Source organism: Cylas formicarius, unplaced genomic scaffold (genome assembly GCF_029955315.1).
Source record: "Cylas formicarius isolate icCylForm1 unplaced genomic scaffold, icCylForm1.1 PGA_scaffold_5__7_contigs__length_24384050, whole genome shotgun sequence".
Lineage (NCBI taxonomy): Eukaryota > Metazoa > Arthropoda > Insecta > Coleoptera > Brentidae > Cylas > Cylas formicarius.
Window position 1 is genome coordinate 7,478,063 of NW_026844341.1, and position 23,945 is coordinate 7,502,007.

Here is a 23,945-nt window from a genome sequence, read left to right on the forward strand (position 1 = left end):
CAATTTCCGATCGTGGGAGCGTTAATGTGGTCCGCTAGACGTCCGGTCTTAAACCGGCGTGCTTTTTACCTATCGAAAAACTGTCATTTTACGCCAAACTTACAACACGATCTTTTGCTCCTGCAGGTTTGTGAACATAAGCTTACAGCTTGAATAATTTACGGCACTTTCTATAAGTTGGCACATGTTGGGAGATTTTTTTAGATAGTCTTCCTTTTTGAGTCTTTATTGTTCATTTCCCAGAAATCCCTACTCGCACACCCTACTCTCCCAGCTTGAAAAAGTTTTAGAGAAAATCACTTACCCGGTAAGGCGTCTGCATTGGAACCGAAAAGAACGCACAAGCCCGTCTCGTAATTGACAGATTGGCAGCTCTCGTTGCCTTGGCACGTTTCGAGACAATCGGTCAGCATCAGGGTACCGGGGATCGAGTCCATAACGTTTCCAGGCGCGGAAAACACGTACCCGGTTATCAGTTCGAACCTGTCGTTAAAGTTGTTACGTCAGGGGTATGTCAAGAGTCGTCGCAATGCGTACAAACTCACCCTATCATTTCCGAGTCGCAGTCGTCAAGCGGCGACGGAGGCGGAGCTCCGGGGGGTTGTTTTTCGGGAGCCTCGATGATTTCGACGTCGCTATCCGAATCGAGCATGCCGTGTTGCGCTTCCTGCTGACAGCAGACGAGCGAAGCGACTAGCAGGATCACCAGCGATTCTTTGATGTAGAACATGTCGGGTTTCGAACGTGGCACCTGGAATTTTAATTATTTAGTAATAATTGAATTACTTCTTAATGTAGTCCGCAGTTTGCGTATTATAGACGCGGAATATCTTCCTGCATAATACAAAATGGCCGAGCGATGGGTTTCCGTACAGAAATAATTAGAAATCTTCTACTTCGGCGAAGTTCTTAATTAACATTGGCGCGTTAATTTGAAGAAGCCGTTATCGCGCTTTAAATATTTGCATAATCGGCGGTTTTAATTGAAATTGTGCCATACCGTTGTTGACGCTCAAGGTTATCGGATGCCAAACATCTCGCGTCGGTCAGTTGACATTACTCGTTACAATACGACCAAAAATATAGTGCATTTATTGCTTCGACGTTTTAATTATTTTGCAGTACCTTAACCTCACACCTTCGCAGGTAAAACCCATCCCAATAGATGTTTATTCTGCATTAAGTAGGTCTTGCGTGAGATGGACCTTAACGAATATTTGTAGAAACTTGAAATTTTTATTTGAAACGTAAATGGACCGTTTTACCTTTGATTAAGCATTGATGCTGCTGGGCGTTTTCGAATAAGATGATAAATAAATTGCAATATTTTCGTATATATTACGGAGGTATTTGACTGTGATCCTTCCACTATGTACGTATTTATGTACCTGATTCTCGAGCTTTAACCCTGCGCGGCTGTTTTCACTGGATGGTTTAAAGGGTAAGGTTATGTGTCTGTTCTCTATTTATCTTACAGGTAAGTTTGAAAATAATCATTTTTGCCTTGTGTACCTATCGATTAACAACATTTTTCTTCTTGTATTTTTGTGTCTTCTACATAGTTCTTCGATTTGTAAACAACAGTCTTTTTTAAACCTAGATTATATTCGCGGTAGATAGAAGTGCGTCATAAGAATACATACAAACATTTTTTGAAGATTCCTGTTTTTTAGTACTTTAAAATGTTAAAATTTGAAGGCGAAGTGGAGATGGTAGTCAAAACTAATGACAATGTAGAACACGAACTACCTCAGCAAATAAAACAACGTATCCATTTGTCTTCGGATTAAACAAAATTTTTTGAATTTTTACAATTTTATAAGAAACTCAGAACGGGAAGTAGGAGCAGCAATAAAGACAAGTACCGAAGTCAACTGTAAGAAAAATTATTGCAAATGGGGTTGTTGGGGCTTTTACCCCTCAGGGTTTTGGTTAGGTATGCGAAGGGCGAGTTTTGAGCACGACATTTACCCGGTGGTGGTGTAGTGCTAATAAAAAAATGTCATGTGCGTCAAATTAGGCCAGTTGTCTTTAGCATGCGCGCGTTCACTTTTTCTTGCCACAGTTCGTGAGGTACTGCCCGTACTACCGAAAACTTTTTCTTCGCCAGAGTGCGCTTCGGTGCTGGTTCAAAAAGTAAAAGAAAATCGCACATAGCGGTCCCGCGAGAATATTAATTATCGCGATAATAAAAAAAATGATGTAATTATCTACCTAAAATTTCCAAAATAATTCTCTTGGATTTAAATAATCCAATTTTAAATAACCGAAATATTTCCTGCGAACTATGAGGGAGAACCCGAACAGGGGAATATGAGAGAAGATGCTGGTACTTGGCGAGCTGTTAAAGAGTAACACGCAGATCTAATTAGGCGTATAATCTACGACTCTTATAAAGTAAATAGTGTTTCAACCTTAGAAAGGGATTGCCAGGTTTAAACATTAGTTGTGCCAAAGAGTCGTTGCGTACTTTTTTGAAGAAAATTATATTTAATATTTTGTATATTAATAATAATACTATGTAGATGGTCACGAGTAAGGGTCTGCTCGGCAAGGTGTTCTGTAAGGGGCTACGGTTTTGGAGTAATAAACAGTAGGCACAGTTAATCACGGGGTCGGTTGTAAAAACACTATATTTCTGGTTGAAGTATACACGTTCAGGTTAAATTGAGAATTTCTTCGGTCGAGCAAACCCAACTTACAAGTTTGATGTTTGACCCCTCTTTACTGTCTTATGAGACGTCACTGGGGAAACAATTTAAAACAATTAATTTGCAAATACTCATGGAATTTGCTTAATCGTTTGTGTATATCTATGAGAATTTCTCTACACGAAACAAATAAGATATAAATCTCTGTACTGAGGTACTCAGCCAGAGTTATCAAATGACACTCATTGGAAGGAGTCCATTATCAACCATATTACAATTTATCTTCATATAATTTCGAAATACTCATTTCTCTATAGGTAATTCCTGACTATTGCTTGTGTGAAATTTTTGGAACCCAGAAAAACGTTCACCCCGGACCAGATGGCGTTTTGACGGGCAAAAAAAAATAGCCCATACAATCGGATTTAATTTTGTATTAACGTTAACGCTCTTCTAGTTAATGTTACATTTTAAATACCCCATAGTTCCATTGACGTTCCAGCGGAACAAAGCTCTCGTATCGCTCGTACTGAATCTGATTAATAACCATCTCCGGCGATGTGTAATTAATCTAAGTCGGATTTGTTTTACGGCACGGAGCTTCACGGAAAACCATTTCATATTCTATGAACCTATTGATTAGGACGTAAGATATAGTGGTGCCTCATCAACGTGGCGCAAAAAAAATATATATAAGCGTCTCAGTTCTCACACTTCGCAACAATAGGTTCCACGTTCGTTTGCCCCCCCCCCCCCTTTACACGCCCCGTCAATCGGAAGAAAACGAAAACAATTATTGTTTATAACCGCGATTAAAGTGAGAACTTAATTTGGTTTTACGACTTGAGAATGGAATAATCCCTGGGCGCGTGTGTGCGCGTTTTAACAGTTCCCGGCAATTAATGACGGCGTCGCAAGTTCAATGACTGTTTAATAATAACGCCTGGGAAAAAAGTTTTTTTTTTATTTTACTATAAATGCGGTTTACGGATAATCTTTTTAAAACCCGTAACCATTTTTCGCTCACCCGGTATAAGCGACGCGTGAATGGTGGTGCAGTCTTAGTAAAAGTCAGCCAGTATTTGACAGTCCATACGTGAGTTTTTGTTTTTTGCAATGAGTTTATTTGTTTATATTTTTCACCACTTCATATTTTATTTAATAGTATATTTTCGAGGAGGATTTCAGTGTAAACAAAATTTATCACTTCTACAAGTATTAGATATTTACTCTTTATTTTACTTACATTTTTGCATAGCTATTTTTAATAGCCATTGGATTTATCAATATACTTTTGGAGGACAATAAGAAAAATAACATCAACCACAGGAAAAATAATATCCAAGAATGGAATAGGATAGAATCATTTATTCACATTGGGTGTTTTAAGGCTCACACAAATAACTGTAATAGAAATATAAAACACATAATTTTTTTATTTCAATACGACTTCATAAAAAAATATTGTTAAATTGTGAATAAGTTCTAAACATGTTAATGATATAATTACACTCATATCTTAAAGCTCCTAAAAGGATAAAAACAGAAAATCTATACAAATCTTATTTGTTTATTTGTTTATATTTTTGACCACTTCATATTTTGTTTAACGGTATATTTCCGAGGAGGATTTCAGTGTACACAAAATTCTCACTTCTATTAGATATTGACTCATTGTTCCACTTAAATTTTTACATAGCTAATTTGAATAGCTATTGGATTTATCAATATACTTTTGGAGGACAATAAGAAAAATAACATCAACCACAGACAAAATAATATCCAAGAATGGAATAGGATAGAATCATTTATTCACATTGGGTGTTTTAAGGCTCACAAATAACTGTAATAGAAATATAAAACACATATTTTTTTTGTTCCAATGCGACTTCATAAAAAAATATTGCAAAATTGTGAATAAATTTTAAACATATTAATGATATCATTACACTCATATCTTAAAGCTCCTAAGAAGATAAAGACAGAAAATCTAAACAAATATTTAATCATATTCCATAATAAATTAATATATAAAAAACTCACAGTCAAAATTTAACCCATCTTGAAAGATCATATCGAATATTTGGAAAAACTAATTGCATTTCAGTTTATTGATTTTGTCGTAAGTAACCGTATTTAGGTTCCTATATAAAGATTTCATTCGAAACTTTATAGTTTTTATTTATTTTTTGTTCAACCCTTTTGGATGAATAGTGGTCATCTTCTATCCAATGTAGAAGTTAATAGAAAAAATGTTCCTTTTTTACTTAACTTTTTTTTGGTCAATACAACATATCAGGCTGCGGACTTGAAAGATATATTTTTTTTATAAACTTTGGAATATAGTTCTGGAGAACTTATCTTCTGACTCAGACGTGTATTATCACAAATTTTCTCTTAATTACTTCCAGAATCCCTTTACATTACATAATTACCACGACTATGCACAGTAGACATAATGCAATAACCCCCATCCGATTTTTCTGACACTTTTTAGTTTCTGCGAAAATTCAACCGATTCAGAGGATGTTTTGGAGCAAAATTTTTCGTATAGTCGCCTCGGAATCATGAGAGGGTAATAAAAGCGGATCATGCCGAGATAGAAAACATTTCACTGGCAAGAGAATGACGTTCACGCGAGGATGTCGATTTTATTACCATCATCATAGGCGTTCGTTAAGGGGATTATACCCGAGGTGGTCTTAGTAGGCTTTAATCTGTACATGCAAACGGATTAAAATTTGCAATGAAAAATTAAGAAGCTCTGCTTAATGAGATCAGTTCGACTCCATAATATGCAAATTTTTTATTGCCGTCTGATTACCGCCATTTAGGTTTGAAAGGAATTCTAAATTCGTGATTTTTAATTAAATTTAATTTTCAACTTTATAGGAGTTGGAGAAACACCGCGGAAAATCATAATCACACCATAAGGAAATACTTATTTTTATTTAATTTATTTAAGATGCTGCAAATGTAGTCCAGGTAATTTATTAATAACTCCAAAAGGGGCAAAATAAGTGGCAACCACCCTTTGCCGACGCACCTGTACAAAATATTATAATTTTCCATTTTTATTCGGACCTGAATGTTGTTTTTCGCGTAACGGAAAATTCGCTTATTTATAAGCTAGCAAATATTAATATAACCGGTTAAAACGAGAAAAGGGAAAACTAAAACACACCCTTTTTATGTTGTTACGGCGGCCATTAAAACGGCCATCGTTTCCTTCTTTATACCATAATTTTTAATGTGGAAATACTCTCTCCGGTGCAATTAGGCGCCATATAAGTAACGGCAGTAAAAGTGCGTGCTGGTCACGCACATAAGCACAAATTAATCATTTTCCTTCGCGCGTCTTTAGTATGTTAATCGTTTTACGAAGATACGGCCGCGTATGCGACGTTGCTGTCGCTTCCCTACGTCCATTTTGGCGATCGCTGCGGCCAAAACCCACCCAAAAATCGAATAAATTTCTACGATTTTACCGTTTGGGATCGCTAAAACCAAAGAATAAAAACTAAAATACAGGTTATGAATCGGTATGCTTTTGTTGTTCTTTAGAGTTGTGTGCGCAAATGAATTCCAAACTATTTGTAAAGTTAATGGTGAAGATAATTGCCGCAAGTCGATAGAATAGACATAAGTAACGAACTAACCACTCATCAATAAAATCAACTACTCAATACAACCAACTAGTAATCGTAATACAAGAATTGCCAGCTTTCAGGTACCAAATACACAAATGAACAAGTCTGTCATCGTAATTTCTGCTGGACACTCAGAAGCAAGAGGCATCATGTTTTGTTTGATGATTCATCGTCAGTAGTTTCTCTGACTTGTTGAAAAAAAAAAGCTGGAAGTATAGTCCGGGAGCCCTGGACCTTTTTTCAAAATTATAAATAACAAGCTAATTCTTTGGAAATCGTTTCATTTCATCAAGACGCCCGATCTTTTCCTCTACGAAAATTGTTGTATCAGGTAGGTACGCAGGTATGAAATCATGTCAATTTAGTTACCATATCAAAATTGCCAGCAACAGTTTAGTTTTTAGCTAAATCTATAGATATTGAAATATATAATTTGAAATTAAATTTGGCCTACAAACAAATAGGTTTGGTATAGGGTGGCCACCCCCTCAAAGTTGTATCGATTATTTATTTATAAAAAGTGATGAGCAACATGCTAAATTTTTTACTGTATCTTACTAATAATTTTTATAAACAAATGATCACATTATCCTACAAATTGACTCGCAGGATTTGTCAGTCCTACACTTTAAAGTTGTTGACCTCACGATAATACATTATTCCTGCTTAACCTCTAAATTACGGTCTAACCTATAAATTTAGTTGACCGATTAACTTTTTTTTTGTTCTTAAATTATTCCTACAGCCATTATCTATGATGCTGTTTTATACAAATGAGTTTGATTAAGTTGTTTCATTATTATTTATAATTTAAGAAATCAACATTTCGTTTTTTTTCATATTTTTTTATACTTGTTTTTAACTCATGACAGTATTAGATGGATAAACTTTTTAAAAAGTATGTGGGTGGTTATGTGGGTGAAATGAAAGAGAGGGTAAGTAAATGAATTTTTTTTCTTTCGACTTTAATCGATAACAAATAATGTGGTACACCCATTCATTATAATACAAGTAATAAGTAAGTGGGAACGGTAAATAAAATTGATAATTGTTATTTTTTTCAATAGCTTAGATTAGTTTTGTTGTTAAGATGAAATATTTACAGAATTTTATCGTCTCTCTTTTTTTACGAAAATTAGGTTTATCACGGAGTATATTACAAAGAAAACACTCCATGATCACTTTCACAATTAAATGTTATAAAAGAAAATTAATGAACACGTGTTGACAAGCCAAGTAAACAAAACTTTTTACGACGTTGCTATGTTACGCGCATGCGCGCTGATGCGAATATATACCGCCCATTTGTTATAAGTATGTCTATGTATACATATACACGTATATTCGAATATACACATATGTACATGTAACCACGTTTAAGTTAGGGGCAATTTTCGAAATTTTCCAGTTTAGGACTAAAAAAACCTACCATTTTAATTGTAGTACAAATGTTGTTTTAGATTATTCATTCTGATTATCTCAAAATTTAGTTAAAAAATAAGCTGTTGCCGATCACTTTTACATAATAATCAATTTACACAATAATAGCTGGGCGTCTTATTAAAGCGAATCCACCCACAAATATCTAGGCGGTTGCGGATGGTTTTTAAAAATAGTTTTGTACAACTTTAAAGTGTAGGACTGAAAAATCCTACCAGTTTGTTTGTAGGACAATGTGATCATTTGTCTATAAAAATTATTAGTAAGATACAGTAAAAAATTTAGCATGTTGCTCATCACTTTTTATAAATAAATAATAGATACAACTTTGAGGGGGTGGCCACCCTAAACCAAACCTATTTGTTTGTAGGCCAAATTTAATTTCAAATTACATATTTCAATATCTATAGATTTAGCTAAAATCTAAACTGTTGCTGATCATTTTGGTATGCGTGTATAGTTAGCTACCTGAAACAAGAATTTTCGTAGAGGAAAAGGTTGGGCGTCTTGATGAAATGAAACGATTTCCAAAGAATTAGCTTGTTGCTTATCATTTTGAAAAAAGGTCCTGAATCGTTAAAAAAAATTGCTGAAAAGTTTTGGTTATCGATTGTATGCGATTAGAGCGTTACAAATCATCTTGGTGTCGGTTTTGAATGACTTTTTCAAAAGAAAATCTGCGGTGCGCCGATACCGAAAGTCATGGTCCGCGCCCTTCCGTAAGCAATTACTCGTACGTAGAAGCGGAATCAGAAATAAAGCAGCAAATCCGCAAGTCGTTGAATAATTAGATTCCCGAGTTTGGCGAGTCGCTTCTCGTGCCGCCCGTATCGGCCCGTAGCCATCTGCAAAAATTCCATTTTATGCGAGGTGCAAGATTGAAACTGGTAGCTGCGACTAATCTGCATATACACGCGGCAGCAAAAAATCACCCGAACTAGGAAGTTAATTAATGCTTACACGGCAACCGACATACCGCAATTATTTCCCTTTATTTCATTAATTATTACGTCGATAACGTTTTTTATGGGGTGACGGTTCTCCAAATCGACCACACGCATCAGTTTTTAGAGCGCCGCAGACTTATCAATCAATCGTCTCGTATCGAGCGAGGATCGATTTCGTTTCCTGCCGCAGAGGCACCCCGTCGTTACGCGGCAGGTCGCCGTCATACTTTCCATTTCTTCACGACTACGGATTCGGCGATATGGAGTTCATCCCCTCTTTAATTCCTGCTCCGGTCTATATTATATTTGGTTAGTATGTCGTGCATCACACCTCAAAATATCGAAAAAGTTAAACATGGTGAACTAATCTGACTTTTCTTCACATTCTTTTCATTTTTTATATAAGAATTCTGTGATTGATGAGTTAGTAACAATTTTCATCATAACTTTTTACTATTTACAAATCTTTTGGATGTCTCCAGCGTCGGTTGTTGATGAATCGAACTTGCTGACATTTCGCCAATCAACCCATTAGCTCCCTTAGAGCTTAACTAACTCTGGATGGCATTCTATTCTGTACCTGCTTCTATACTGTTTGAGGGGGTATTTTTTGGTATTTGGTATTTAAGGGGGGCGCCCCCGCGGGCGTCCAAGCACTTAGGCCACCAGATGGGCCCGTTGTGCCCTCAGACCGCGCTAGAGGGCGTCCACAATGCCGCCCCTCCTATAGAAGGTCAGCAACTCCTTTAGCCCAATACCGTGCACTGAGTCCGGATCAATCAGGGCCGTTCCGAACACTAAGATATGGAGAAGAAGATATGGGTCTCCTCCCCTTTCATGCACCACTTGCATCTCCAATGTTAGCAGGCAAAGATGCCTCCTAAGCCTGCAGTGTCCTGTTAGTGCTCCACACTCCCTTCTGGGCAGTCCAAGCAGCTCCCTGGTCCGAGGGAGGGCGGACCCATTTATGATAAGCCTCGTCTGCCTCTTTCTCGGAGCAACCCTCCTGTTTGAGGGGGTCGTAGCATGAACATCGTCTCTGATTACTGATTCCCATATTCGTGAAAGGTAAAAACCTGAGTCACCGTTAAGATTGTTTGGTTGCTTATGGATTTCCATAGATTCTTTGGTAGAAGAATTGACTACATGCTAAAATTTTAGTTTTCTCGAATAAAATTTGATGTCCGGTGATTGTGTTCGGCAACTGTTGTTGAGTTTATTTGTCTCAGCCTTAAAAATCTTTCATGTTCTTTGAGCCTAGTTGATATTTTTAGTCCGGTCTCTTCAAGGTTCTTCGGCGCATATGCGTGGAATGTTTTAAACTCCTGATATCTCAAACGGAATTTTGTCTTTCAACAATGGAAGATATTGAGTGATTTTTCGACAATTGGTAAATCTGGTTTTTGATATTATATTTTTTCATAACTTTGATATGGGGTCAGTGATATTTAGAGTGTAAGGAAAGTGTAAGTGGGGGTTGCTTTCGGACTCATTGTCTTTGGAAAGTTTGAAAAGGCAGATGTAAGGTGTTTTAATCCTGGGTTCAGTGACTCGGGTTGAGATTGTTTTGCTACTTTGTAAATACGAGAGTTGATAACCGATGATTTTTGGGCCGGATGATGGTGTGACAATTCATTAAAATTCGGTCTGGCTGCATAGGTTTGCTGTAATGAACCAATGTTAAGTCTGATTTTCTATTGATAAGAATATCTAAGAATACGAGATTTTATTATTACTATTATTATTAGTTCTTAATTCAATGGTAAAATGTATGTTATGGAAATAGAGAGAATTTTCAAAATCTCTTGATCGTGAAGCCAAATAACGAAAGGAGGAGTTTTAGAGTCATGAGGGATGACAGACTTTCTCACGGATTCTGATAGAGTAGAAGCCTTAGTAACAGATACAAAAACATAACATAACTTCTTTTTGTGCGGCGTTAATGGAAAGATTTTTTCCTAGTTTGTCCGTCATCGTGAAAAGTTATTTACATACTTTACTTTATGGTAAGCACACAGTAATCCCACTTGTTCACTTAGGTACATACAAACGTCACAATGGCATAACGTCGAGAAGGTCGAAAATTTTGAAAGTTCCACTGACAAAATTTCCAACACACTGATTGCCCGGGTATATTTGGCAATTTTGATGAAGAAGTGGATTCTAGCCTCCCTGTTAAGTGCAGCGCTCAAAATATGCTCAGGCAGTCGATACTTCAGCAAGAAATGGCTGAGTTACTAAGTCTGCTAATCCGTACTATGTTGTCAGTTCAGATATTTCTATGGATCTGTGAGTTTCTTCTTCTTCTTCTTCTTTTTTCTCCTCTTTGTTGGACTGTGTCTTCGACTCCTCTTCGAAACTGGGAAACACAATTATTATTCTTATACACAGCACCATCACAATTTGAAGCTCTATATTTTGCAAACGTAACTTTTTATGCTGTAGTTTCCTATGTTACGTAGTTTCGGATAGTCCCGGCATGTCGGTTGACACCGGCCGTCCTATTCGTTGCCCGTTCGATTTATTTCCATCGTGCTTCCCGTAATCGTTTTACGGTGCGATTCACAATGGGCCGTTCTCTATGGGAAGCATCGTCGTCGTTGTTCCACTTGACGGTCCGTGACACAGCTTCGGATCTCGGGGTCAGCCGAGACCGCAGTGCCACTTGACCGAGCAACAATAAATGGAACTCTCGGAGAAAATGAAACGCGGACAAATGGATATCATCGCTTATACGGTTGCGGAACCCGAGGAAATCGAACGTCGCGGCCGTACACGGCCGCGTTTGACGTCATTTGACAAAAACCTTGGAAACTTGGAAAATTTGCATTCTCAACTTTCAAGTTTGTTTTTTATTCGAAAGATAACGAAAATATTTGTCTAGGCTATTAATTATTTCTTTTGGTTAGTTTTATTATTGCTATTATTTAAAAGAAGAGGAACAAAGAGTAAGAGAATTGATTTTTTTTTAATTGAACGGTTTTGCTCAGCTGCCGAAACTTTTTTTATTTCCACTTATTTTCAACCTTTCAAAATATTAAGCGTTTATTTTTGGTTTGGTGTCAGTTTAAGTGGTTGCGGACAAGCACGGCCGTGTACGGCCGCGCTAAAGGTTTTAAGTAACATTGCGCGGGTCCGAACGAGAGGGAATGCCGATTCGCTCTGCTACTTTTACTTTTCGCGTGATGTTTATAAATATCGAATAGGTATTGCGGCCATAACTCACCGTCCGCGGAGTTTGTTTTACGAGATAATCTCGTCGGGTCCAAAACGACTTTTCCGCCCGCGTAAACACAGGACGGTGCATCCGGGTGGCGCGGAGGCGGGGAGAGGCCGCCGCACGACTCGGGTTTATTATGCCGCGACTTTTTCATTGCCGATCGGATTCGTCGTATTAAAAATTTGGATCTCGATGCGATCCCTGCTTTCCCCAACACGTAGCAGCAGACGAAGATTGGTATTTTTCAATCATCAAGGCTCTCCGTACAGCTGATCGAAATATCTGATTGTGCTACAACCGAACCAGTCCTGGAGATTTCTTAACCTGGAATGGCGTCTTAAAGCTTCCGTTTTTTTTTTACTGAAATAATGATGTCTTTCCACCTTAGTTACCCTTTCCGTCCCTTTTATCTTCAATATTCTATGGTATACCCACTGAAATACTTCATGCACTTTCATTTCTACATTCCTAAGGGTCCATGCCCTTACGGACAACACCTAGCATCTCACCAATCCACCAATGCAATCTCACCTACCACCCTTCTCATTTTTATAAATGCTGTCTTCGCCTGTCATATTTTGGTTTTATTTTTTCAGACCACTCGTTGTTCTTATGTATTATACTACCTAAATATTTGTACCACCGAAGTTTTTCTATAGCCTGGTGATTTACAAACTTTTGCTACATGGTAGTAGCTATCAGAAACGTATCATCCGTTGCACTCGTCCGTCCTTCATTTCGTCTTGTGGTACTTGTTTCATTATTTCTTCTGAGATTGCCTGAAGTAAAGATGCATAATGATTTTGATGTAATGATTTGGTGTCTAGATTCCCTTCTTCCAAGGAGCTCGATAAAAAGTCGTACGTTGTCGAAAACCTTGTATTCAATAAAGCATATATGGTTCATATCCGTGCGACGAACAGAGCAAATACTTCTCTTGTAGTTTTCGATACATCTATAATCTTCAGTGAATTTTTCAAAGATACTTCCACATGCTATTGTTATACTATTTTAAGCTTAAGTTAAGTTCTGAAGAAGCCAACAGGATGACTCGCGAAACGTCAGCAAGTTTGATTCAACAACAACCGAGAAAATTAATATTGCGATTTTTTTTTAATTTCAAGGCAAATTTTAAGGTTTTAGTTGATTTTTTTTTAGTTTATGTAAAAAATAGGGCAGGAAGGAATAATTAGGAGGGGTATAATTAATGAGTCTGTAAAAAATTAAAAAAAAAATAGAAAATTCAATTTAAAGGTAAATTTGACCTAGATATCTGAATATTAAATTTTTTTGGATTTTTAGGGATTTTAGTGGGAGTTTTTGATCCCCCCGTTCAAATAAAAATTTTTTTTTTGAAAAAGAGGGGTGGGGTTGATTATATAGAATTTACCTTTGAGGCAATTTTTTATATGTGATTTCTATTTAAAAGGTATTGGACAAATTCTATAGGTCGGAAATTTGTCTTTTCTAATATAGAAACTTTATTCAAGAAATTTACGATTTTGCTAAGTTTTAGAAGGGAAATCTTAAGGTAACAAAAAAAATTTTTTTGAATAAAAAAATTAAATAAAAATTTGAAAAATTTTGTACTGTTCTAGGCCCCCAAGATTAATGTGTCTAGTAGGATGAATTAAAATGGAAAATAGAATTTTTTAGTTCATTTTTTATATATAATTATGAATTATATGTATGTTTGGTTTTTTAAATAAATCGTTAAGCAATAAGGAGGTTTAAATATTAAGGAATCTTAGATTTAGTAAAAAAATTAAGTACTGACAAAATTTGTGCCAGCAGTAGCGGTTATACAAATAATGCGTTATAAAATTTTTAGGTTTTAATTAATTAATTAATTAAAAATTTTTTAGGTGAAATTTTAAGTTGTTAGTGAAATTTATTTAAAATTAATAATGTTAGGAAATTTGTTTTTAAACTGTGTTGTAAATAGTATCATAAGGGGAGATTTTTTGCATTGGCCGTTAAAATAATAATGTAATATTTATGTATGTTGAATGTTTTATTTATAAGGTATATATATATATATATATATATATATATATATATATATATATACAGAGAATTTTCGCTGCATGGAGGCTGGGATAGCTTTGAACTTATATCACGGCATATACTCTTATTTTTCAATTCTTGGAAAGAAATGAGGACATACTATGGCCAGTGGGATCCATAGATGTCACACACCCAGATTTTAAGCCGGGTCCATAGCTACATACCAAATGCAAGTTGATTTCATTATGTAACCATTAAAGTTCTCTGTGAAAATATAGTGTTTACAATATTTTTTTATTTTTACAAAACTACAATCATTTAAAAATAATTTCAATTCCCTGGATTAGCTTTTGTTTCGAGATGAAAAATAATTTAAAAAAATCTAATTTTAAGTCGACCTGTTTTTCTGTAAACATTGCGTTTAATAATAAAAGGACTGTTCAAAATAATCCCGGCTCTCATCTAGTGGAAACTTTTCTGGATATACTAAATATCGCCTATAAAAAATTCCTAGATAGTTATTTTGTTTTGTTTTCCAAAGCCCATAAACCCATTATGCGACACCGTCTCTTCTGAGTACCTTATTGGCAACAAATTCCTGCTGACCTGAGAGAGATCTAAAGACGAATGTTTGGCGGATCGATATCGCAAAGGCCGCCGCCGATTGAATTTGCATAATTTCGTAATGGCACCAAATTGATAAAACGATTGATAATATTTAAATGTATGTACATTTTTTTGGGCCGAATGGGCTAACGACGCGTTCCTCGGTCTACGGGCAACACTAGATAAGGATTCGGTGTAACGATGCCCGTTGATAGCGGGATACCGTTAAGTGTATCATTAATGGACGACGCACGCTCATAAATCAAGCGCCAAGCGCGCCGACCGAAATTTTTTCGCACCTATCCATCCTCCATATCGCCATTCCCATGACCGGTTAATGTACAATAATAATTAAATAAGCTTATGTACGAGGGCTACCCCGAAAGATCCACGGCATGGACGAAGCGGAAATGCGACTGGCATCAAATTTAAACGTTTGAGATGACTATACTGTCATGAATTATGGTTTGACGAGCTTTCAACTATGAGCGATTTGGTTACAGTATTTGATAAGGTCACATTTCTTCTTCTCTTCAGTATTCTTGTGTATCCTCCTCAAATTAGCCACTTTCATAGATCATTTTCTTTCCTTCTTTTTTCTTATTTAATACAAAAACGATTGGAAACTGATTTGCTACTCATAAAGGACACATGTTTGTCTTTGAAATAATTAGTCAATCAATCGTTTTCTTTATTCAGTGCAAGTGTCATTTTTTTTCATAATTCTAACACTATCAATTGCCGTTAACTATTCCCGCGAAAATAAACAATTTTTTATTTTACAAACCCGACCGACCCGTTTTTGCAGGAAACGTAAAACATGCGATATCGATCGATGTCCAACCAGTCCCTCGCCTCCTGCGAACATCCACGTCGTAACCAAGGCGCTTATTAACCTAATGGGACATATGTTCCATTCCGCAGGAGTCGAATTGCAGAAGAATTCTGCGTGGTCGCGATTTCGCAGCGCTTAATTGCCGGCTAGACGCGTTTCGCGCTCAGGAATTAAGACGCAATCGAGCCAAACCGAATACGTCGTCCTGCAATTCGGCGTGTTTCTTGCAGGAATTTGTTCGCCAACGCGTTCGGTGCTCGGCAGTGCCTGCGAGCCCGGTATCTGCTATCCACCCGCATCCTGCGTTATTGAGATGTTGGTTTCGATAACCGGATGGATATATGTGTGTATAACTGTGCAGGACGCAGGAAAAAAATCCACAGACCAACACCTGACCCACATCGAAAACCGAGCATCAAGCTAGAGGCGCGGCCACGGACTTGTGGGAGATAAATTGTATTTAATGATCTCCCTTTTGCCCGTGGCCAATCTATCGCAATAAAGACCGGGCCATAAATCACAAGTTACCAGGAAATTAAAAAAATCGTACTTTGGTGCGACTGCCGCGAAACAATGGGCCACGCGTTCTTTGATCTCCCGCATTGCGACGAGGCCAATTTGAAAATAGAAAGTTTTATGAGGAGAAAAAAAAAACAGAGATAGAAAAGTTTTCTTCTTTATTTTTTCCATATTTTTGCATAAGTTTTCATTTAAAAGAATAATAGGGACAGCCTGGAGAAATATATAGAAAATAGAAAATTTTATTTATTGTCTATTTTCGTTTTTAAGTTCAGAGATAAAAAAAAAATTTTCACCATTTTCATGCGATATCTCCATAATGGTTGACTTCCGACTCAAAGTTTATATAACAAATTTTATTTTTAACAAGGAGTCACTTCTTTTCACATTTGTTTTAGACAGATGTTGTTCTCAAACATACAGTTTCAGAGTGGTAGTTATAAGAACTAAAAATGAACACCATCAAAATATACAGGGTGTTCGGAGATTGAGTTCGGACAATTGGGGGAAGGACTCCGAGTTATAGCTGGTCAAAACTGCAAAATATTGCAAAATCGAGCAGATTGCCTTAAGCAGAACCAGAAATTCTCAAACATTTTTACTCTTGTTTTAAGCCGATAAGTGTTATCGTTCTAATTTACAGAAAGCTGCTACTGGATCTCGCGATATGCATTCCTGTTACGGAAAGGAAAATGGAAATGCATTATTAGCCTGCAAGCGACGTGCACTAAATTTTTCAAAACAGTATGTTAAAAATTAATAAAGTAAAAAAATGAAAAAAGTCAATGCAATAACATCTTTAATTTAAGTAACATATAAAAGATACAAATAACAAACAACAAACAAACAACAAATAAAAGATTATTAATAATAATCTCGAATTAAACAGTATACAACGCTAATTACAATTAATTTTCAAAATGCCCACCGTTCATTTCTAAACATTTTCTTATGCATTTAAAAAAATGCTATTTCTAATGATTTCGCAACCGTTTATTATTTTTGGTTGGTTTTGGTTAGTTGGTCCTGTAATTTCGAAGTGTGGGTTATGCGGGCGTAGAATGAAAAAGTCGATTTGTGCAACGAGAGCAACATTTTTGAGGATTTGCGGCAATGTGTTCAATTTTGCAATATCAGTCTAAATAAATACAGGGAAAATAAAAAAAATGTTCTATGTAAACTGCCCTCTAGTGACAGATTTCTGAAACACTTTTATTAAAAATGAAATTAAAAAAAAAAAGAATTTTGACAAGTTGTAACTCGGAAAATATTACGATTTTTCATTTTTGTTACATGGCTTACTATTTTACCACATTGAGTCTGTCCTCCAAGTTTCCGAACTCAATTTCCGAACACCCTGTATATATGAACTAGCCAAAACTAATTAACAGTAAGTACTCAATTACTAATATTTAATACGGGCATATCATTCAGAGAGTCTTTTGACCGCTCTACGGTCGGGGTTGTATAACACATTCGCAACACAATATCATCTATTGAGGTTAATAAAAAATTTTTTAAGTTGAGCCACTTATCGTTAGAATTCCAGCGATAAGTCAATCCAAGTTAAGTAAACTTATTATCGTACTCTAAGTTGTGCAAGTTTTCTAGTAATACTTATACTTCGTGAGTTTGATAGGCGCAGAAATGGGTTACAAAGTTCAAGGTAGAAGTCAGACGCGTATCCTTTTTTTAAAATAAGCCTAATAATTTTCTTCCTGTTTCTTAATAAAAAAGTTTGATATAGTTGGGACCTAAGACCAACAGCTGAAATGAAAACAGGCGAATAATCTGGACAACCCAGTTAGATCATGGATCAGCGTTGTTTGTAAGTTGGAGTTGTCTTAAAAACACTTTTTAGGCAACCGAGTATTCACTATTTTAGTAATCCAATTGAATGTTAAAGATTATACACTACACTAACTATTTCAGTCCTAACGATCGGTAAATGCAAACATTTTTTGAAAGAATAGGTTTGAATCCGGTCATATCGAGGACTTCATACAGGCGTTTGCCTGTCGGAGGTGCGTTTATCACTAGAGAGTCAAATAAAATTGCCTTAATGTAGATGGTGGCAAAAATACCAAATACTGATCCAGAAGCTCGATAATATGTTTCGCACATAGTCTCACCCATTTCGTGAAACAATCCCGAAGTTGTGAACGTATTTTTTCACTTGTTCACTCATCTGTTAATTGACTTTGGTTTTAGTAACATTCACGGCTGGCAAGTTGAAGCATATTTCTTTATCCTTTATAGGTCAATTTTTGACTAAGCTAAAAAAACTTGTAGTTATCACATTAGTCTAGTGCAAAAATTTCGCTTTGATTGTTAACGTTTATTCCTGCTATTTACAAATCTTCTGGATACCTCCTGGGTCGGTTGTTTATTTTGTTTTATAAACCCAAAGGCTAACCAGCAGGCAGACGAGGCTGCCCCATTATAGGACAGCGCATATTAAACTAAGATTAGATGGCCGGGAATACAAAAGAAACTTAACTTAAATTAAATTAAAATCACCAAATTGTATATGTTTTTTTTTTAAACAGATGTAGGCTTAAGTTGAATAATTCCGTATATTCGTTAGTCTCAAGCCCTTCTTTACAACATTTTATTCACTTGCTTCAGATGTTAATTCAGAGATAGTATGATGCCTAAAGCTTTAACTTGAGTAAGTTTTGTATTGTGTAATTTTAAGTCAATATTAATAGGTTCTTTTTTCCTTGTAAACTGTATTATTTGGCATTCATCTAGATTTAATAAAGTCTGTGGTTTTTACAGTACATAGTAAACCTATCCTATCATTCTGGAGTTCTAAAATGTCCGATTGGCAATGAATTTCGTTTGTTACTTTTAAGTCATCTGCGAATGAGGCTGCTACTGATTGTTAGAAACAGCGTCCAATATCGAATATAAAAATATTGAAAAGTAAGGGTCCCAGGTGTGATCCCTGGGGGACTCCAGACGTTACATTCGCATAAAGCAGCTTTCACCGTTCATAATCACAAACTTCTATCGGTTATCAGAACTTAACTGAAAAGGTTTGTAAATAGTATTACAGTAGGGTGTGGAAGTTTCTTTGAAAAATTTAACGTTTATTCCTGCTGTTTCGTATTTATAAAAAACTGGTCAACGGTTGAAGTGTTTACATTTGTGTTGAGACACCTTGTATATAGTGTATTTACTAGAAAGAAAAAATAATATCAGTCAAAGTTGTAATCTATATTTAACACGCCTTTGCAGCGTCTTATAATGTGGAGACGAGCTAATTAATTATTACCGCGCGTAAAAATAAAAAAGATACGGCGGGCACGTCACACATAATATGAGTTTGTCCTGGTCGGTCGGGGACCGTATTATTAACGCAGATTTATCGATAGCGATGCAAACATAAATAGCAATTTAATCTTATTAAGGGGTGTTTTTCCCGTTGAGTATCAATTATATCGCGCGCCATGAACATCTTCATACGCGAAAGGTGATTTTCAAAGTGTGTAATTTGGTAAATTGTGTCGGGGCGCGAAAATTACATTGTAGATTAATTTCAGATAAATTAGTAACGTGGCGCCTAATATCGTCGCCAGGGGGTAATGAATACGCGGCGCGTTTTGTTTTTAAGGGCCAGGCGGCTTCTGTAAAAATAAGCTAAATTGAACTATTAATCTTAAGACTTATACGAACAAAAATTATGTTTCGGATAGTTTATATTATTTTATTTTTCGTGAATAATCCGACAAAAAAATATAAATTGTTGTGGTGTTGTTGGCCCATTAGTCCAATTGAGCAAGTCTGGTAAATGACGTTTCAACCACATACTATACTTTTTTTGCGACCGTTACTTTTGAGGTACATTTTTGCAAAAACAACACGAATATGTTCACTGACGTGTAAAATGACACTTTCCGCATTCTGGATCGTTGTTCAATTGGGTATTTTTGGGTAAGGGAGTAGAAAAAATGTTTTTGATACTTCAAGAGCCAACATGTAAACATTCTGTATGGCGTATGTTAATTGAAAAATTGCCTGCGAATGTTTGAAATTAACCACTTACATTGTAAACCTATTGAACAGAATAGAATAGAACGGAATAGAACTTTATTAACCGTTCAGATAAGTTATACAACAACAAATGGTACATCTAAAATAACAAAACATTGATATAATTAAATAGAGAAGTAACTAATAACTATATTACAGAAAAACTAATACTGAGATTACATACAATATACGAAAGTTCATTATAGCGTCTTATGATTAGGTAGCTCCAAGTGTTCAAGAAAGTCTTTCATTTTTATTTTGAATTGCATGAAAGTAACATTTTTAAGATTTGGGGGGAGAACATTATTAGATTGAGAGGACGTCAGTCTGGAGTACCCAGCTGGATCATATCACCTTGCCTGGTATTGTAGTGATGCCTATTAGTGATTATTCGATAAACGTATATATGAAACAGATCGGTATATATAGAAGGCAGCGTCATAATCTGTAAGAGGGTGAAAATTGATCTACAGTGCCTTCGGAAAGCTTTTTCCGAATATCTAACTTTACCTCAAAGCACTATGTCATAGGTGTTTGTCAATATGGGCCAGGATAGAGTTCTATCGATAACAAATCGCACGAGATTAATGTTAGTTTGATTTTGAAAATCCACTTATTTACTACAGGGGAAAATAAATTTTTGGGATTTTAGTTCATTAAGTACTAAATTATTTGCAGAAAACCATTGTTGCAAAATATCGTAACTGCAGCAACCTATTTTGTGACAATTCGTTGATGTTTAGCAATTGACAAAACAGCAGTACCGTCCGCGAACTGAAAACAGACAGCTGTAAATCTTTTAAATAAATGATAAATAGCAGCGGTCCAAGAACCGAGCCTTGTGGCACGCCTCACTTCACAGGCAGAAAGAGAGAACGAAAGAAAGCATAAAAAAACAAGCTGGTCATGAAATTTACCATTGAAACACATAATTAGGGACGTGAAACTTGTTTAGTTATTGTTTTTTTTTCTTAACATAGTTCAGGGGAGTTTTAAATTTAAACCAATAAATATGACTTAAATGGAATATACTTTTGGAAAAGCCTCATTACTAAGTGTTAACTTTTGTATTCAGAGAAAACAGGCAACGAAAAAAATTAAATTGAAAAAGTCAACCATTTGCTCAGATACTGCGGTTCAATATAGGTAATACGAGAAATACACGAAATCGAAAGTGTCATTTGTTAAACCATTTATTTAGTTATTTTATACGAATTTGTTGGATATCAATAGCGAAAAGGCGCAAAAAAGAGGCAAAATTGAAGAATTGAATGATGAAAAATAAGCCAAATCAAAAAAAAAAGAGTGCAACAATAGTTCAGTTTATAAAATAAAATGCAAGTTTTTATTGTCATTCTATAGGCTATTGCGAAGAAATCCATCGGTGTGCCGGCCGCAGATTTATCTCCGTTCTTATTAGCAAACATAATTAATTTTGCCGTGGTATCGTAGCTAACGACCTTTTTCGTATAGATAAATGCAGAAGTCTGGGCTGACATCGTTCTACCGTGCCGCTATATCTAATTAAGCAAATGAGGTATACGGCGAAAACAAATCGGGGTTGCGTGCACGAGGAATGCAAATCCTCGGTATACTGATGGTCAGATCAATAAATTCCCTACACGTTAGGCGATTATACCGGGAAGGATCAACATTTTGAAGGACGCCTTATTTGCTGATTTCACCCCGGATTATTTTGCAGATGTAATGCTCATTTGATAATTTCGCCAAAATATATCGCAGTCATATATACCATACTTAGTTAAATGTTGAGTGGGACGATGCCCAACATGCTTGAAATAGTAAAAAACAATGTTTGTGTGTTGTCGGTTGTGGTTAAGCAGGCAACCATCGACTTCAGGCGAAAAAGTAACCAACGCCGTATCCTTGACCCATGGTTTTTGCGCTTGCCCCTTTTCTACCCACATTGCCTCTAGAGAAGCACGCTACTTCTTCTGCTCTCGAAAAGGCAACACCCATTCAATTACGGCAGATTATATAACTGTTATAAAAGAGAAACATGCACTTTCAATTGTTCTGAACATCGCAAATAACCATCATTAAGTCGCCCCATTTATGAAAAATGTTTCCTACTAGTACGTAAGCCATGTTGTTTAAAAATCGGCTCTCGAAACCAGATTAAACTAAAAAAAAAGAACTTAACAGAAAGAAAAAAGGCACGAAAAAAGTGAATTTGTGCGGCTACAAAAAATTATACCATTGTAACGGAAAATTGACACTAAAAATATGTACTATTGTAACAAAAATCAGAAAAAAAAAGAGAGACCAGAATAAATGAATTTGCACCAACAAAAAAACAAATTGTTCCATTTCACAAAAATGTCGTCTCAGTGCCATGTTAATATTAACGATTGACAAAAATGGAGAAATAGAGACGAACCTCAAAAAAATTGTACCATTCTAATGGAATATAGATAATAAATACTATTTTAACGAAAGGCAGATTAAAAATAGACAAAATGGAGCAACAGGGATGAAAAGAAATGGATTTGTATCATTAAATAAAATGGACACAGAAATTTCGTCTCAGTGTTAGGTTAATACTAACACGACTGATAGACAAAAATGGAGAAATAGAAACGGAGCACTAAAAAAATTGTACCACTTTAACAAACAAAAAAGTTATATTCAGAACAAAAAGCAGAACACATATAGGAAGTACTGGCAAATAGGAATTTCTATTTATTTGTAACACTAGAAAACAACTAGTAACAACGCGGAAAACGGAATTAACCCTTTGATGTTTATATACCATAAGCGAATAAAATGATAGAAAAATAGAAATAAATGGACCTACATTTTGACTACTAAAAAATGCACCACAAAATGGTTTAAAAAGTTATTAATTAACAAAATTGTCGTATTCTATTGCGTTCCCACTTAGAAATTTAATTTAACATAAATACTTTTGATTTCCGCGCTCTCGGGTAGTAAAAATTAATTCGCAGTGATGAAAACGCATGGAACATGATCCTCGGATGGTATTGGAACTCTCGTCGTAAAATCGTATATTGAAACCTATTAAGACGTGCTTTTCTATAATGGGAAATAATATGGGAAACAATGTTTCGGATTAGCCCCCCACCTTTTCGACATCAGTATCCGAAGGTTTTTTTTGTAAGCTCGACGCGAATTCCTAAGGCTCGATCGTATTATCCAATAAGCAGCTAAAAACACGGGACGCCATTAGGAACGTTAAATGCGGTGCGACGAGTACGCCGGCGATCCATGGGCGGCTCGTCGTAAATACTTTAAGGCACTAAAACGACGGGGGGCGTTTGTTTATATTCCGTAACCTGTCGAATCGAAGAATTACGTAGACGCCAGGGCCGCCACGTTGTTTAGCTAATTAAATAGGCCTCTTCTTTATCGATCTGTTATTACTTCTTTATACCGATATAACGTAATGTGTAATCGTTGATTAAACCGGTTAAGCCGCGGCAGTTTTATGCCGAATTGCCACGGGCGGGCGGGCGAAGCGATAAAGAAGTTATTTTATCGGGGACGCCACTGCGCGCCACTCCATATTTTAAACGCGCATTAAATTTTCATGCGTTGAGAATCTTGTTCTGCGTTTTATAACCGCGACGCGCAGGAGAGCCGCGAGAAGTTTTCCGAAGTGTTCGGGAGCAATAACGTGAGGGCGACTTTTGGAAAGGGTTAATAACCGTAAATTAATATATAAAAGTTTTATGATCAATTCCTAGTTTAACAGTCATACGCAAATGATCGCGCAAGCACAGATCATTTATATCAAAATATATTCATGAACGTGTCAGTTTTTTTTTGCTTTTTGCTGACGTCAGAATACAGTACAACCTTAATAGCTTAGTTGATGGGTGTTAGAATAATGGTATCGATCTTAACTCTTCATAATGCACACTTGGTCAACATATTCAATGTCATGGATCTGGGAGTTATACTGGATGCAGATGTTTGCTTTTCTAATCCTATTGATAATGCTATTAATAAAGCTTTCCAGGTGCTTGGTTTGATGGGGAGAAGTATCCA

General features: G+C 36.0%; 2 protein-coding genes across 4 annotated transcripts in view; one reads left to right on the plus strand and one right to left on the minus strand.

Annotated features, from left to right (window-relative positions):
* Positions 1–23,945, plus strand: part of LOC132701893 (autophagy-related protein 16-1) — a 491,273-nt gene that overhangs the window by 72,942 nt on the left and 394,386 nt on the right. The gene's annotated exons all lie outside the window — the stretch shown is intronic.
* The window catches only part of LOC132702015 (uncharacterized), a 172,565-nt gene that overhangs the window by 62,816 nt on the left and 85,804 nt on the right, over positions 1–23,945 (minus strand). The window contains exons 2-3 of the mRNA XM_060670411.1: positions 546–751; positions 305–483 (exon numbers count right to left, since the gene is read on the minus strand). Coding sequence (XP_060526394.1) covers positions 305–483; positions 546–730 — 364 coding nt within the window. The 5' untranslated portion in view covers positions 731–751. The remainder of the gene's footprint in view (positions 1–304; positions 484–545; positions 752–23,945) is intronic.